Source organism: Pantherophis guttatus, chromosome 6 (genome assembly GCF_059756535.1).
Source record: "Pantherophis guttatus breed Tessera chromosome 6, ASM5975653v1, whole genome shotgun sequence".
In the NCBI taxonomy this organism is placed as follows: Eukaryota; Metazoa; Chordata; class Lepidosauria; order Squamata; family Colubridae; genus Pantherophis; species Pantherophis guttatus.
The window spans coordinates 15,115,878-15,130,620 of NC_142068.1; the positions used below are offsets into that span (position 1 = coordinate 15,115,878).

The window sequence follows — 14,743 nt, forward strand, 5'->3', positions numbered from 1 at the left end:
GAAATGAGAAGACAGACATCTAGACCGACAGACATCATTACTGCCGTTCAACAAAAGGCAAACTTGACTAGACATCGGTTAGAATTGCTATTAAGGCCTATCTTGGGGTGGAAAGGGTATTGAACTGTTAGTATACCTCTCCACCATTTTTGCATCTGCAGCTTGCCACTCCAGAGTCTTGTTTCAGGTGACAAGTGCTAATTTGAGGAAAAAGGCATGGATAACCTCTTACAGGGGTGTGTGGAGGAATTTGCACAGAATCTGTTGGAAGATATTCCTCAAATTCATTCCCAATTGAATGTTGTCACAAGTCCAGAGGAGATGCTTGGCAAGAAGTCTCATATGGTATCTGGGAATGTTTTGAACCCCTTGGACCTGGATAGGTTCCTCAGTACTGTCATCTTAGCTACCTGCTCTTTTGATCCATGCCCCTGCTGGCTTGTCAAAGAGGACTAGTGTTGTTGTGTGAATGACATCTGGTGATGGTTAATTCTTTTAGTGAAGTGGGTGTTCCTTTACCTCTGAACAAAGATGGTTTACCCTCATTGAAGAAATGATCATTGAAACCTACCATACGGGACCATTTTTTATCCAGTATCTCATCTCCCTTGGGGAAAGTGATGGAGAAAGTGGTTTCAAAGCAGCTTTGGGAAAACTTGGAAGAGGCAGATTATCTGTGTCCTTTTCAGTCAAGATTCTGGAACCTTCCCACCAAAGTGATACCTATTTATCTACTTGCATTTTCATGCCTTCGAGCTGCTAGATAGGCAGGAGTTGGGGCAAGTAACTTTGCATGGTATTCATGTCTCAAACCCAGACTATCATCTTTCCAACTGACAAGCTCAGCATCTTTAACCAGTGAGCCATCATGCCCCCTTTATACTTTGAAACCAGAGGTGGGTTTCAGCAGGTTCTGACCAGTGCTGGAGAACCGGTAGCGGAAATTTTGAGTAGTTCGGAGAACCAGTAGTAAAAATTCTGACTGGCCCCGCCCCCATCTATTCTCTGCTTCCCGAGTCAGGAAATGGGGATTTTATTTATTTATTTATTTGTTTTAATTTGTATACCACCCTTCTCCAGCATGACTCAGGGCGGTGAACAGCCAGAATAAAACAGAACATACAAAATTTAAAAACAGTTTAAAAATAATTAAATATTTTGGCCGCAATTTAAAACAACCCAATTAAAATCAATTAAATTTAACCAAAAACAGTGGGATCAAGCCAGCCCGGCTAGGTGAAATAAATAAGTTTTCAGGGCCCGACGAAAAGTCCGGAGGTCTGGTATTGTACATATCTCTGGGGGGAGTTTGTTCCAGAGGGCAGGCGCCGCCACAGAGAAGGCTTATTTTGGTTATTTTGCAGTAACCTTTCCCTGGAGTGGGGAGGGAATGGAGATTTTACAGTATCCTTCTCCTGCCACATCCACCAAGCCACACCCACAGAACCGGTAGTAAAAAATTTTGAAACCCACCACTGTTTGAAACCCTTATTTACTCATTGTTTACTTACATCAGCAGCTCAGAACCCTTTAGAAGAGTTCCTGGTTTTGCATACCATTTGCCTAATATTAGTTTATGCCATGGAGAAAAGTTTCATCTAAAGTTCTCCTGTTTTGTGGAATTAGCTGTCCTCTGAGATACACTAGACAGACAATGCTGATGTCTTTTGGGCATCTTTTAAAGATCCATCTTTTTATTTCCCTCTGCAACCACTTTGTTTTGCTTTTTTTAATGGAATGCTTTTAATTCTTTTTATATATATATATTCTTTTTAAGGTCTTTTTAGTCTGCTTTTATCTTCCTTTTATCTTTATTATTTTGATAAAGAGCTTTGGGGGTTTTTAAAAATAGGAAACAGAACATTATTTTGAATTTCAAAACTAGTGCATGGAATAAAAACAGTGTGGCTAAAATACCAGGTTAGTCTGTGGAAAGATAAAATATATAGATGATTGATTGATTGATTGATCAATTGGCTGATTTCTGCAAAAACTCTAGCAATTGTGATTCTTTTATCAGAGTGTATTATGAATGTTCCATCATAACAGCAAGAGAGTCTTAACGATGAGTCTCTGTTTGTATCTTCTTTCAGTGTGTAAACTCTACCAAGGCTTACTCAGAATGTACCCAAATCTATTTATAGATACTGAGAATGTACCTGAATCAATTAAGGTATTTTTATGTTCTTACATAAACCAAATGACCACACTGTTGCTTTAAAGAGGCCGAGTATAATACTGTTTGGTGTATAGTATATATTGTTACATAGATATCAAAATTAGTAGCTTTAAGGCTAAGAATGATTGTCACCCTTGGTTCATTACTTGATTAAGCTAGCTGAGAGTTATGCATTGGAAATTGTGATCCGAAAGACATAAAATCCATACATTGTGGAATCTTCTGTCTCCTGAGGTGAAGTTGTCATCACATCAATTCTGAACTTCTGATGGTTTCCTTAACATCTAGTTCCTAGTCTACAAAGGCTAGGAACCCAAGGTGATGAGAGAAATTGTACAGTGACTCCATAATTATTAATATTTATTATTAATTAGTATCTGTTATTCCCTTATTTGTACTTTTTAAATAATTTTTAATATTTTTAATTAATGATAACAAATAATTTTATGAATTTGTTCATTGTTTTTGTTTTGTCGTACAGCACCCAGAGTCACTTTTGGTGAAATGAGTGGCTATACAAATTCAATAAATAAATAAATATTGACTCAAAGCTGCCAGACTGAACCAATGAATGTCCATTAAAAATGAATTGCTTGGCTTCTTTAGAATAGAGATGAAACATATACTTTTATTCTGCTTATAGTATTCAAATCCAACAGGCTGGCATATATATATATATATATATATGACTTGAATTTTAATATTGTCCATCTTCTTTTTCTCTCCTGGAAGTTTTATTGTTTGATCTGACCAAAAGGCATGTACCAATTAGCCACCTACTGTACCTTGATTATCTTTATGGCTTATTTATCCAGTTCCCTCTAGTCACTGATTGACTGACAGACAGTGTTATTAACCATTCTTGTGCTCTCAGTGGATTCTACAATGCATCTAGAAAATTATTTCCTTTTGCTAAGTTCAACATTCAATTGACACAACTTATTGTCTGTTTGCTGTTAAAGAACATTTGAATTCGTTAAAATTAGAGGAGAAGGCTCTAAAAATACTGATTAGTTGCCTGAATTGATGTAAAATAATAGTTCTAAACGATCAGTTTTCATCTACGTGTGTTTTAATATCTTTACTCTATCTTTCTTCTGCACCTTCTGAACTTCTATTCTTTTTTTCTCTAGTTTACTTTGCATTAATTTTTCACTATGTTTATTAAAAATGTCAATAGCACTATTAAGTTAAAAAAAAGAACAAAATCTTTCCATTGTCTGGTTGTTTTGAAGAGCATCAGCGCCTTTTGCAAAAATGAGGAAATCCACATTTTGTGGGATTTCAAAATTCAAGCTAATAAACACTTAAAACACAACACACCAGATATTACTATTATAAAAAAAGAGAAGGGAAGGTTCATTGATATGAAGAGACAGTTGAATTGATGAAAAACAACCATGCTTTGCAAATTGCGGTCAAAAGATTCTGGAAGAAAAACAAATGATTGTCATGAAGATGAAAACTGAAACTCTTGGTGCCATACCAAAAAGCACTTAACACTTAGACTTATATACTACTTCATAGTGTTTTACAACCCTCTCTAAGCAGTTTACAGAGTCAGCACATTGCCCCCAACAATCTGGGTCCTCATTTTACCGACCTCGGAAGGATGGAAGGCTGAGTCAACCTTAAGCGAGGAGGAGGATCAAACTTCTGGCACTGAGCTGAATTAGCCTGCAATACTGCATTCTAACCACTATGCCACCACGGCTCAAACAAATACAGTATTTAGAAAGTTTACATTTACTGTAGTTTACACCATTAATTTGGCAAGAAAAACAAAATACACAGGTGCAGTATATGTGGTACCTTTCTCAATAGTAGTAACTGTGAGAGGGATCTTGGAGTCCTAGTAGACAACCATCTAAATATCAACCAGTAATGTGCACAGCTGCCAAAAAAGCCAACACAGTTCAAGGCTGCATATACAGAGGGATAGAATCAAGATCAAGTGAAGTGTTAATACCACTTTATAATGCCTTGGTAAAGGCCACACTTGGAATATTGCATTCAGTTTTGGTCGTCACGATGTAATAAAGATGTGGAGACTCTAGAAAGAGTGCAGAGAAGAGTAACAAAGATGATTAGGGTACTGGAGGCTAAAACATATGAAGAACGGTTGCAGGAACTGGGTATGTCCAGTTTGATGAAAAGAAGGAGTAGGGGAGACATGATAGCAATGTTCCAATATCTCAGGGGTTGCCACAAAGAAGAGGAAGTCAAACTATTCTCCAAAGCACCTGAGGGCAGGACAAGAAAGAATGGGTGGAAGCTAATCAAGGAGAGAAGCAACTTAGAACTAAGGAGAAATTTCCTGACAGTTAGAACAATTAATCAGTGGAACAATTTGCCTCCAGAGGTTGTGAATGCTCCAACACTGGAAGTTTTTAAGAAGATGTTGGATAACCATTTGTCTGAAGTGGTGTAGGGTTTGGACTAGAAGACCTCCAAGGTCCCTTCCAACTCTGTTATTCTATTCTAATCTAATTTAGCAAAAGGTGACCCTACTTATAACAGCTTGCATTTTTCAGTGACACCAACATGACTCTAGGAATCATCAGGAATCATCACCCAATTAATTAGATAGATATACTGATTTAGATGATAATCATAACGGCAATTGATAAAAGCTGTACAACTAGGGAATTTTCTGATATCACAGTCCTCTCTTTTTCTTCACAGATACCACTCATTCATCTTTCTGGGTATAAACACAGAACACAAAAAACAAGTTATGTTGAAGTTTAGGCTTAGTTTTCACTCATCTGAATGTTTAAAAAATGTCTCTAAGAAGGAAGAAAAGAACACACTCAGAGAATAAAATTTAGCAACAGGAGACCAGGAAGATCCATAGGACAAGGGCTATATCAAATAATAATTCTTATCCTTGATATTGGCAACTCTAGATTCCCCTGTATGAAGTGTTGGAAGAAATGTCCATCTGGGTTCAGTTCCAAGTGGGGAGACACTGGAAACATGGTGACTGATTGGAAAGAAGGTTTATTGATGAACAGGATCACATAGCTTGAGGTCCTGGGCAAAAAAGGGCAGAGATGCTGAGTGTGCCTAGGTTTTATGCTTTTGAATTTGAGCTTGTATTCTGATTGGTTGTCAGACTAACTTTGTAGGTTGTGTATGTCCCAGGCTTGGTTGAGCCTTGCTGGGTGATGATGTAATGAAGGGGCTTTGGGCAATTCCTACTATGGCTCTGCCTGAAGGAGGTAGATCTTTGTTATGTAGAATAGACTGGCCCAGGCCTTAATGGTCCATTGACAAATTGCCTCCCTTTTAGGGGAAATATTCTCCCCTTTTAATATTTCCTAAAATATCTCATTTTCCTAGGAGAAGGGTGGAAGCTAACTTCCTACAGAAGAAAGAAACCTGTAAGCATTCTTACCTCTGCCCATTCGTAGGAACCAATCTTCCCAAACATGGTTCCACCCCATGAACAGAAAATGATGGTCCGCTCAGGCCTCCAACCTTTCTTCACCTTCCTCATCAAGGCTTGGATAAGTGCAGTCATTACTGCTGTGCCATGAGCCCACTGCTCGCTGTTGTAGCCAGGCAAACTGCTGTGGTGGCTGCCAACTATGACGTATCTATCTGAAAGACATACAGCAAGCAGAAGCTTTTACTAATTAATCAAAACAACCAACAGTCCTTCCACACACCGATCGTATTGGTTTCCTTCCCCGTTCTTGCCAGCTGTGTCACAGCAGTTGTTTGCCATAATAATCAGCTGGGTTCAAGAATCACTTTTATTTGAAAGATCTCAACGTTATTTGCTTGCGATCTCAAGCTAACAACATCATTTACGATGCAGAATATTTTACGGTGAATCATCCAATGAACCTATCTGAAAAGGCATAAGACTGAGTAGTTATAGCAACCAACTAAAATGGATCTAAACTAACTTAAGGGGTTAGAGATGTCTTGCTTCGTTTTTAGTAATTACTATATTTTTGGAAGTAACTCAAATAGCTCACTATATTTTAAAAGCAGAAAGCCTCCTGCTTTCTGTTTGCTAAAGATCTGTAGTAAAAGGTATCTTCTTTCAGGCAAATGTGACTCCTACCAGAGGTTTTACTCAGATATGAAAGAGTTAAACTCGATCACAGTAAACCAAAGTACGCCATGTGGAATGTGCTAAGATGTATATTGTCTGTACCAGTATTTTTCAACCTTAGTATCTTTAATGTGTGGATTTCAACTTCCATAATTATCTTTCAGACAGGTGTAAGTGCTCAGTCTGGGTAACTATATAGAACAAAGTCTAAAAAATATTAGGCTGTTATATATAGTTTGAAAGTTAAGAGCAATCCACAGTCCAGAATAAGTTGTGAAATTCTGTTCTTGTTCAGTAATATGGCAAGTGGCTTGCAGAAGTTAGCACATGGAGAAACAAAAATAAACCTACCAGGAACTGTAGCTCCTTTTAAATACCCAACAACATTGGATATTGTTTTATATGTTGGCTGAGTTTGAATATTCAAAGTCACAATTTTCCTTTCTGCTAAGAGAAAAACAAAACATTTTATTTTGGACTCATCTGCAAAGTCTTTAAGAAACCATATACAACTTTGTCTACCCAAAGTTACCTCCTGAATTTCCAAAACTGACAAGGATGTTGTCCATTTTGTTACTATTTTATTTTATTTAGTCACCTGGAGTTATAATAAAATACATCTTTATTAACAAACATCTAAGGAAAAATAGAATGGGAGAGTATTCTTTTATTTAATGATTTTTCTGATTTTCTGATTTATTACATAAAAAAGTGATTTATTTTTATTTTATTTATTTATTTTAGAAAATTTATATAGCTGCCTACTCACTCACAGAGACTCTATGACGATTACTTGAAAGTTATTGAAACTATACAATATTCTGAAAATGGAAACAGTATGAAAGAACATGAAACAGATAAAATGCACATATTACAGTAAAACCTTGTTAACAGAAGGAATATAGATCATTTTATAAGTGACTTTTTTCATTAAATAGACTTGTAAGTGTAAACAGTTTTAAGTTACTGAATGGAACTGGCATAAATTCTTTCAGTAGCACCTTATCTGTAAAAACATATTACTAATCAAACTGAAGCAATTTCTCTTTATTACATTGTTCGAGAGACTCAAAATATGTCCTTTTATCCAGGCCATTTAATATTTTGATCATTTGATCTAATGACTCATGATTTCTTGTTTTAATGATATTTTTATGACTATGATCACTTTATTACATTTTTATAAGCTTCCTAGAATTATCAGGGTTTGGGGCATCATACACATTTTAAATAAACAAACCAATCTACAAATGAATAAATGTGAATAGGAGAGACCTAACCAAACATCATTCCACTGAAGATAATATTGAATAATTTCTTGTGGTGGCATATCTAAATAAGAATTCAAAACTTATTTATAAGAAATACAACACTATCCATAAGAATCAAAATGTAAGTTTCAAGCTATTTCAAGCCATTTGTACTTTGAACATCAATGGAGGCTCTTTAAATTTTCAAATAGGGTTGGATAATCTGAATAGTGGTTGCATTTTGAAGTTTTTTGGGTTTTTTTTTTTTCAATTACTTTACCCTGCAAGAACCACAAGGTGATTTCATCATAATGGCTAGGACTAAACTGTTGTCCACTTTTAGAAGTTAGTGGAGCTTAAAATAGGTTAATTGAATTCACCATTAATGCCCTGATTTTGTATTAAATTGACCAAAACATGCAAAGGAAGCAAAATGTTAAAATATTGTAGTTTTACTCCTAAATACTTGCAGCAAATCTTGAGGTGTTCCAGCAGACAAACATGGATCTGGCAAGCTAAATTTGTTTGTGTGTGTCTGTCTGAGTGTGAGTGTATGTATACACATACTTATTAGATTAGATTAGATTAGATTAGATTAGATTAGAATTCTTTATTGGCCAAGTGTGATTGGACATACAAGGAATTTGTCTTTGGTGCATATGCTCTCAGTGTACATAAAAAGAAAAGATAAATTTGTCAAGAATCATAAGGTACAACACTTAATGATAATCATAGGGTACAAATAAGCAATCAAATCATACTAGGAAACGATCAATATAAATCGTAAGAATGCAAGCAACAAAGTTACAGTCATACAGTCATAAATGGAAGGAGATGGGTGATAGGAACGATGAGAAGATTAATAGCAATGCAACTTAGTGAATAGTTTGACAGTGTTGAGGGAATTATTCGTTTAGCAGAGTGATGGCCACACACACACACACACACACACACACACACACACACACACTTTGTATGTTTTATTATAAACAATCCAGCTATAGGGCATCCAGCTATTCAGCCATTGGGCAATTTTAAACTTTTAATACACTTTTAAAAATATGTTGCCAAGGGTGTTCCAGAAACCATTATCATGAAATATAGACCAGCCAAGTGCCACGTGATGGGGTGATCTCCCGTCATTTGTCCCACCTCCTGCTCACTTAGCAGTTCAAAAGCATTGCAAATACGACTAAATAGGTACCACTTCAGTGGGAAAGTACTAAGAATTCTGTGCATCTCAGCATATGGTCACTCTGGCCACATAAACACAGAAATGTCTTTGGGCAATGTTGGCTCCCTAGACTAAGAAATGAAGATAAAGCACTGCTCCTAAGAGTCTGACAAACTGGACAGGAGAAACCTTTATCTTTATATTCTGGATTAGCAAAAAAGCCAGGCTAAAATCTTTTCCCCATTCATATTTTCTTGATCTGCTAGGGTTGCTTTGATTCTCGAACGTTACCATTCTTAACAGAAGCATCGCTGCTTGAACTTAAACTAGTGTTTCTAGTAATACTTTGACTTTAGTTTCATTACTAGAATCACTAGAATTCATTACTAGATAAAAGGGATCTGGAATAAGAATTTTGAGTTGATGGTAGAAGTAGCTGCATTGTACATCAATTATCCTCTGGTTCATTTCTCCTTTCCTCTTCCAACTGGAGGTCAGCATTCCAGGTCTATTTATTACCCACATTTTAGCTCATTTCAGATGTCTTTCTTCCCATTAATACATTCTTCCCAGGGCTCTTTTTGAACTTCTCTATAACTTTGGTACCACTTCATCTCCCTAATCAATGTCACTTACAGCCTGAACATCAGAAATAATGATAATCACATCATTAAGCCAAAAGGATACTCTGCAAGAAAATCATTTCATCTTTAGTCTAAGGGACAATTATCTCTCTCATTGTTCCTTCCTCCCCAGTTGTTTTATTTCTCGGTATCATCCAACAAACATGCAGGAATTGTTAATTGGGGAATGCATTATAAAAAAAAAATAACCTGTCTCTTTGTCAAAAAAAAAATCAAGTTCATGTTCCTAGCATCTGATAATGATTTGTTTTAAATACTAATTAAACCTTCCTTCTATCCTTCTATTCTATCCTCCCTCCCTCCCTCCTTTCCTTCCTTTGTCCCTTCCTCCTTCTTAGGCTAAGAAAAACAAATAGCCTTATTAGAATTTGAGAGGGGAGCAATGACAAATAAGAGTTTGTTGTCGTTTTTTCTCAGCAAAATATTACCAATAATACAACTTGATGCAAATCATGGGATCATCAGAAGAATGTCAATAACCTCAGCAGATATTTTATGTATTCAGCACCAGTTTGGACTGGACTTAATCAATTTTAAGTTCAAGATTATGCATCCCCAGATATGGGTTTATAGAAGAGAAGCCTTTGGCTTTTGTATCTTTGATGGTAGCTTTGCTTTTTTAACCTATATTGAATGTTTTTCTACATTTCTACATCACTGACTTCTGGTGGCAGGAAAATCAGTGATGTCACAGAAGGGCAATGAAAAAAATACAGAATATATTTCAATGCAGTACAATAAACTATGGAATCATCATGTCAACAGTGTGCCTTCAGTAATGACTAGCCCTAATCCCTCCTTAGATGGGCAATGATGGAAGAAACTGCTCCTCACCAGCAACCAGATCTGGCAATAAAACACAAAGGCATATTGTACAGTGACATGACTTCATTTAAAAGCTTAGTATGCCTAACAAAGACTCAAATATCTCTCAGTGGAATATGGAGAAAAAAAATAAAGTTTAATTTTCTTTAAATTGTTCTGACAGCCAATCTCATGTTCCAAACATTAGACATCTGATGAAAGTCTTGATAACTTTAGTTCTTTATGTTTGAGGAACTGATGGGGAAACTTCAAGTTAATGCAACTTGAAATATTCTCATTATCTAAGCCACCAAGCTACTTCACCGTAAAAGGATAAAAATGAATCATTGTTGGGGATTAATAGTTATAGTTTAGCTGTTTTGGGGAGCCTTTAATTCCAAAACCACAACATACCATACAACCATACAATATGTGTAATCTGTGTTCCCTTGCAACTGTTGGAAGTCAACTCAAGGCTGTGCATGGATATGAAGATAGGTGAACAGCTTAAACTACACAAAGACAATATAATTTAAACATTTTCAATTATTTCCTTCATTGGTGTATGAAAAAGAGAAGTAAACATATACACAAAACCCACATAATTATATAGAAAACTTCTGTGGGGGTATGGCAGTGGCATCATAACCAATTCAGCTATCAAGGCAGTTGCCTCTGGTATTGCTTCATACAGTTCTTCTAAGGAACCAGTGAATACATGGTGTGGGTAATGTTGCACAATATGTTTAATAATTTAATAAAATTTTCAAGGATAACAGCTGAATATACTGATTATTAAGAAGCTTAATATATGGATACAATGTGAAAATATTGTATATACACATACTCATGTCTGTCTCTGGCTTTAATATTAAATCTATTTTTTTTTTAAAAAGTTGTACTATATATTTGAAATAGCACTAGCAACAGCACTTAGACTTATATACCACTTTATAGTTCTTTTTACAGCATTCTCTAAGCAGTTTACAGAGTCAGCATACTGCCCCCAACAATCTGGGTCCTCATTTTATTGACCTCGGAAAGATGTAAGGCTGAGTCAACCTTGAACCTGTCAGGATCAAACTCATGTCAGCGGGCACAGTCAGCTGCAATACTACATTCTAACCCCTGAACCACCACAGCTCCTCTGGATACCCCACTAGAACATCTTGCCACTAGAGGGAAGACTTTCCTCCATCCTTCTGACCTTCTGAGAGGGCTGTAAACAATGGCTCTGCTAATTGTTTGTGGTCCCGATGAGGACATGCTATACTGGAGGTCATTGGTAGGAGATAAAAGCCCAACCCTGTATCATTTATGCTTTTGGTTTTTAATCTTTATTTAATCATTGCTAATTTTAATACTTTTATATTTAAGTTTTTATGACACTGTAAGCTGCCCAGAAAAAGGACGCAGTGGCCCAGTGGCTAAGATTTGAGCTTGTCGATCAAATGTTTGGCAGTTCAGCAGTTCAAATCCTTAGTGCCACGTAATAGGGTGAGCTCCCGTTACTTGTCCCAGCTTCTGCCTAGCAGTTTGAAAGCATGTAAAAAATTCAAGTAGAAAAATAGGACCCCCTTTGGTGGGAAAGTAACAGTGTTCCATGCACCTTTGGCATTTAGTCATGCCGGGCCACATAACCACAAAGATGTCTTCGGACAGTGCTGACTCTTTGGCTTTGAAACAAAGATGAGCACTGCCCCCTAGAGTCAGGAACGACTAGCACATTTGTGTGAGGGGAACCTTTACTTTTACCTTTTTAAGCTGTCTAGAATCGCTTTTGCTAAGTTAGATGGGCAGTGTTCTGACCCAGCCTTCACAAGCCCCACTCAACAGCCTACTCGTGAGGAGAAACCCTTTTTTATTTTGAAGGGCAGGAATACATGGCATTCACTGACAAATGAACAGGAAACATCCAGGAAAAGAAGGAGATGTTAACAAGCCCCTCTCTGGCTGGGAGATAAGGAGGAGGGGTGTGGGAGGCCCGGCTGTCGGAGACAACCATTCATGCTCCAGAAAACTTCCCTCCAGCAGATTCCTTGCCAGGATTTCCTTGTCATTACCCAGGTTGGTCAGGACTCTTTGTGTTGGGATTGAATTGCTAATTTAAGCTCCCTGAGGGGAACTCAGAGACTGCTACGGCTTGTGAATCACCTAAGGATGTGTGTCCTGGGCGAACCAAAACAGGCAGCATACAAATGTAATAAATACATTTAGATTAATAAATACATTTAGATTAAATAAATATTTAACCCACTGAACTTGATCCACACACATCAATTGTTTTCTTCCTGCCCAGACAATACCTGGTAGCTGAGTTCCATCTTTTAGGTTAGCAATAGCAATAATACTTAGACTTATATACTGCTTTATAGTGCTTTAAAGCCCTCTCTAAGCGGTTTTACAGAGTCAGCATAATTGCCTCCAACAATCTGGGTCCTCATTTTACCGACCTCGGAAAGATGGAAGGCTGAGTCAACCTTGAACCTGGTGGGATTTGAACTGCCAAATTGCAGGCAGCTGGTAGTCAGTAGAAGTGGCCTGCAGTCCTGCACTCTAACCACTGTGCCACCAAGGATGTGGAAGTAAACAGAGCTAGAGAAAGCCATAGAGCAGAGGAGACAGGACACTGTATTGTTAATGACAATATGGTCCCTCAGGTGAATGATGATGTCCTTAGGAAAACACCAGAAGCAAGCCTGAAGCTATGGCTGTTTCAAGCAGATTCACAAGATTCCTGGGGGAATCCTTTATAAATAATGTCTGGATTATTTCCAGGGAGCCTCAATGCAAAGATTTATCTGCCTCGTGTTCTCACTGTGCTCATTGAGAATGCAGTCTGTTGCTCTGCCAAGCCCCCAAACTAATATCCAACCTAGCTTGGGAAGAGAGTTACTAAAAAAAGAAAGCCTCTAAAGTGTTAGGAAGAACATACATTTAAGTAGAACATTTTTAAAACCAGGCATCCATAAATGTATTGTTTATGATTATGATTTTGAATGTTCTCTCTGCCTTTCCATAATTCAGGATAGTGGAAATGCCATCAAGCTTGAATTTCAGGTGAGAAATACAGGTAGTCCTTGACTTACAACAGTTTGTTTAATGACCACTCAAAGTTGCAACAGATTGAAAAAAGTGACCAACGACTATTTTTCACACTTACGACCATTGCAGCATCCCTGTGGTCACGTGATCAAAATTCAGTTGCTTGGCAACTGACTCGTATTTATGACAGCTGCAATGGCCCAGGGTCATGTGATCACCTTTTGCAACTTTCGGTCAATGGGGAAGCCAGATTCACTTAACAATCGTGTCACTAACTAAACAACTCCAGCCTTCCCCTTTACAACCGAGACAAGAAAGTTTGTAAAATGGGGCAAAATTCACTTAACAAATGTCTCATTTAGCAACAGAAATTTTGGGCTCCACTGTTGTCGTAAGTCGAGGACTACCTGTGCAAAGTCCCACTTGGCAATCAATGGGTGCGCCTTCTCAGCCTACCTAACCCATTTTGAGATGAAATAAAACACATTATTGATGAACGATTCTAAAATGACCTAACAGAATTTCTGCAGAAAAAAGTTATACATGCATTCTTAACAGAATTTGCTCTCCTCTGTGAAACACATGCTGTGTGGGTTGCAAAAAGATCTAAAGAACTGGATACTTAATCTTATGTATTCAGATGCTATGAACATATCCTTCTGAATAGCATTGATTCAACCATGTTAAATTGCTCTTGAAACTAAGAATAAAACTTCTATTTATCAGAGGAACATGGGAAAGGTGTATATGTTATTCTCAACTATCTGGTAACTAGGAAAAATATGAATGTCATAAGGAAATTTAAAATACTACCCACTACTATACCTCTTATTAATTCTGAGAAACATGGGCAATCCTTGACTTACAACCAGTCTTTGCACTTAGGCAGTGGTGGGATGCTGCCGGTTTAATAATCGGTTCAGTGATTGTGCGCTTTGCGCACCTAATACACACTGTGAGCACATGTATAGTTTTACAAATACAAACCTTCTGTCTTACCACTTGGGAGTAACACAGCTGAGGCACGGCAATCCGCTTTGCCCTGCCAATCAGCTGAGAAGATAAAGGTAAGTAAGGCGCAGGGGCAGGTGGGTGGGCCGACCTGATTGTCGGAGAGAACCGGTTGATCATCAAAGCTACCAATTTGCCCGAACCGGTAGAATCCTACCCCTGCACTTAGGACTGTTGCAGCATTCCCATAGTTTCTGGATCAAAATTCGGACAACAGAAAAACAGCATGTGTTTACAATGATTACAGGATCCCACGATCACATGATTGTCATTTTCAACCTTCCTGGCCATCTTCAGACAAGCAAAGTCAATCGGGGAAGCAGGATTTGCTTAACATCGGCATGATTCACTTAACAGTTTTAGTGCTTCACTTAACAGCCATGGAAAAAAGGATCATAAAAATCAGGCCTGGCTCACGCTCTTGCTTAATAATGGAAATTCTGATCATAATTGTGGTGGTAAGTCAGGAACTACCTATAACTAAAACTAGTGAAGGAGTCCTATACTATTTTAAATGCACAACTAGGTTAACATTACTAGTTATTTGTGTGTGTGTTTTCATTTCAG

At 37.4% G+C, this 14,743-nt stretch overlaps 1 protein-coding gene across 5 annotated transcripts in view; it reads right to left on the bottom strand.

The window, feature by feature from the left end:
- NAALADL2 (N-acetylated alpha-linked acidic dipeptidase like 2) overlaps positions 1-14,743 on the bottom strand; it is a 934,597-nt gene that overhangs the window by 220,271 nt on the left and 699,583 nt on the right. For 3 of the 5 annotated variants that reach the window (XM_087872505.1, XM_087872506.1, XM_060682826.2), the window contains 2 exons: positions 6,600-6,695; positions 5,580-5,785 (listed from right to left, as the gene is read on the bottom strand). In XM_087872505.1, the coding sequence (XP_087728631.1) occupies positions 5,580-5,785; positions 6,600-6,695 (302 nt within the window). The remainder of the gene's footprint in view (positions 1-5,579; positions 5,786-6,599; positions 6,696-14,743) is intronic. The other 2 variants (XM_087872507.1, XM_087872508.1) reach the window with 1 other exon arrangement.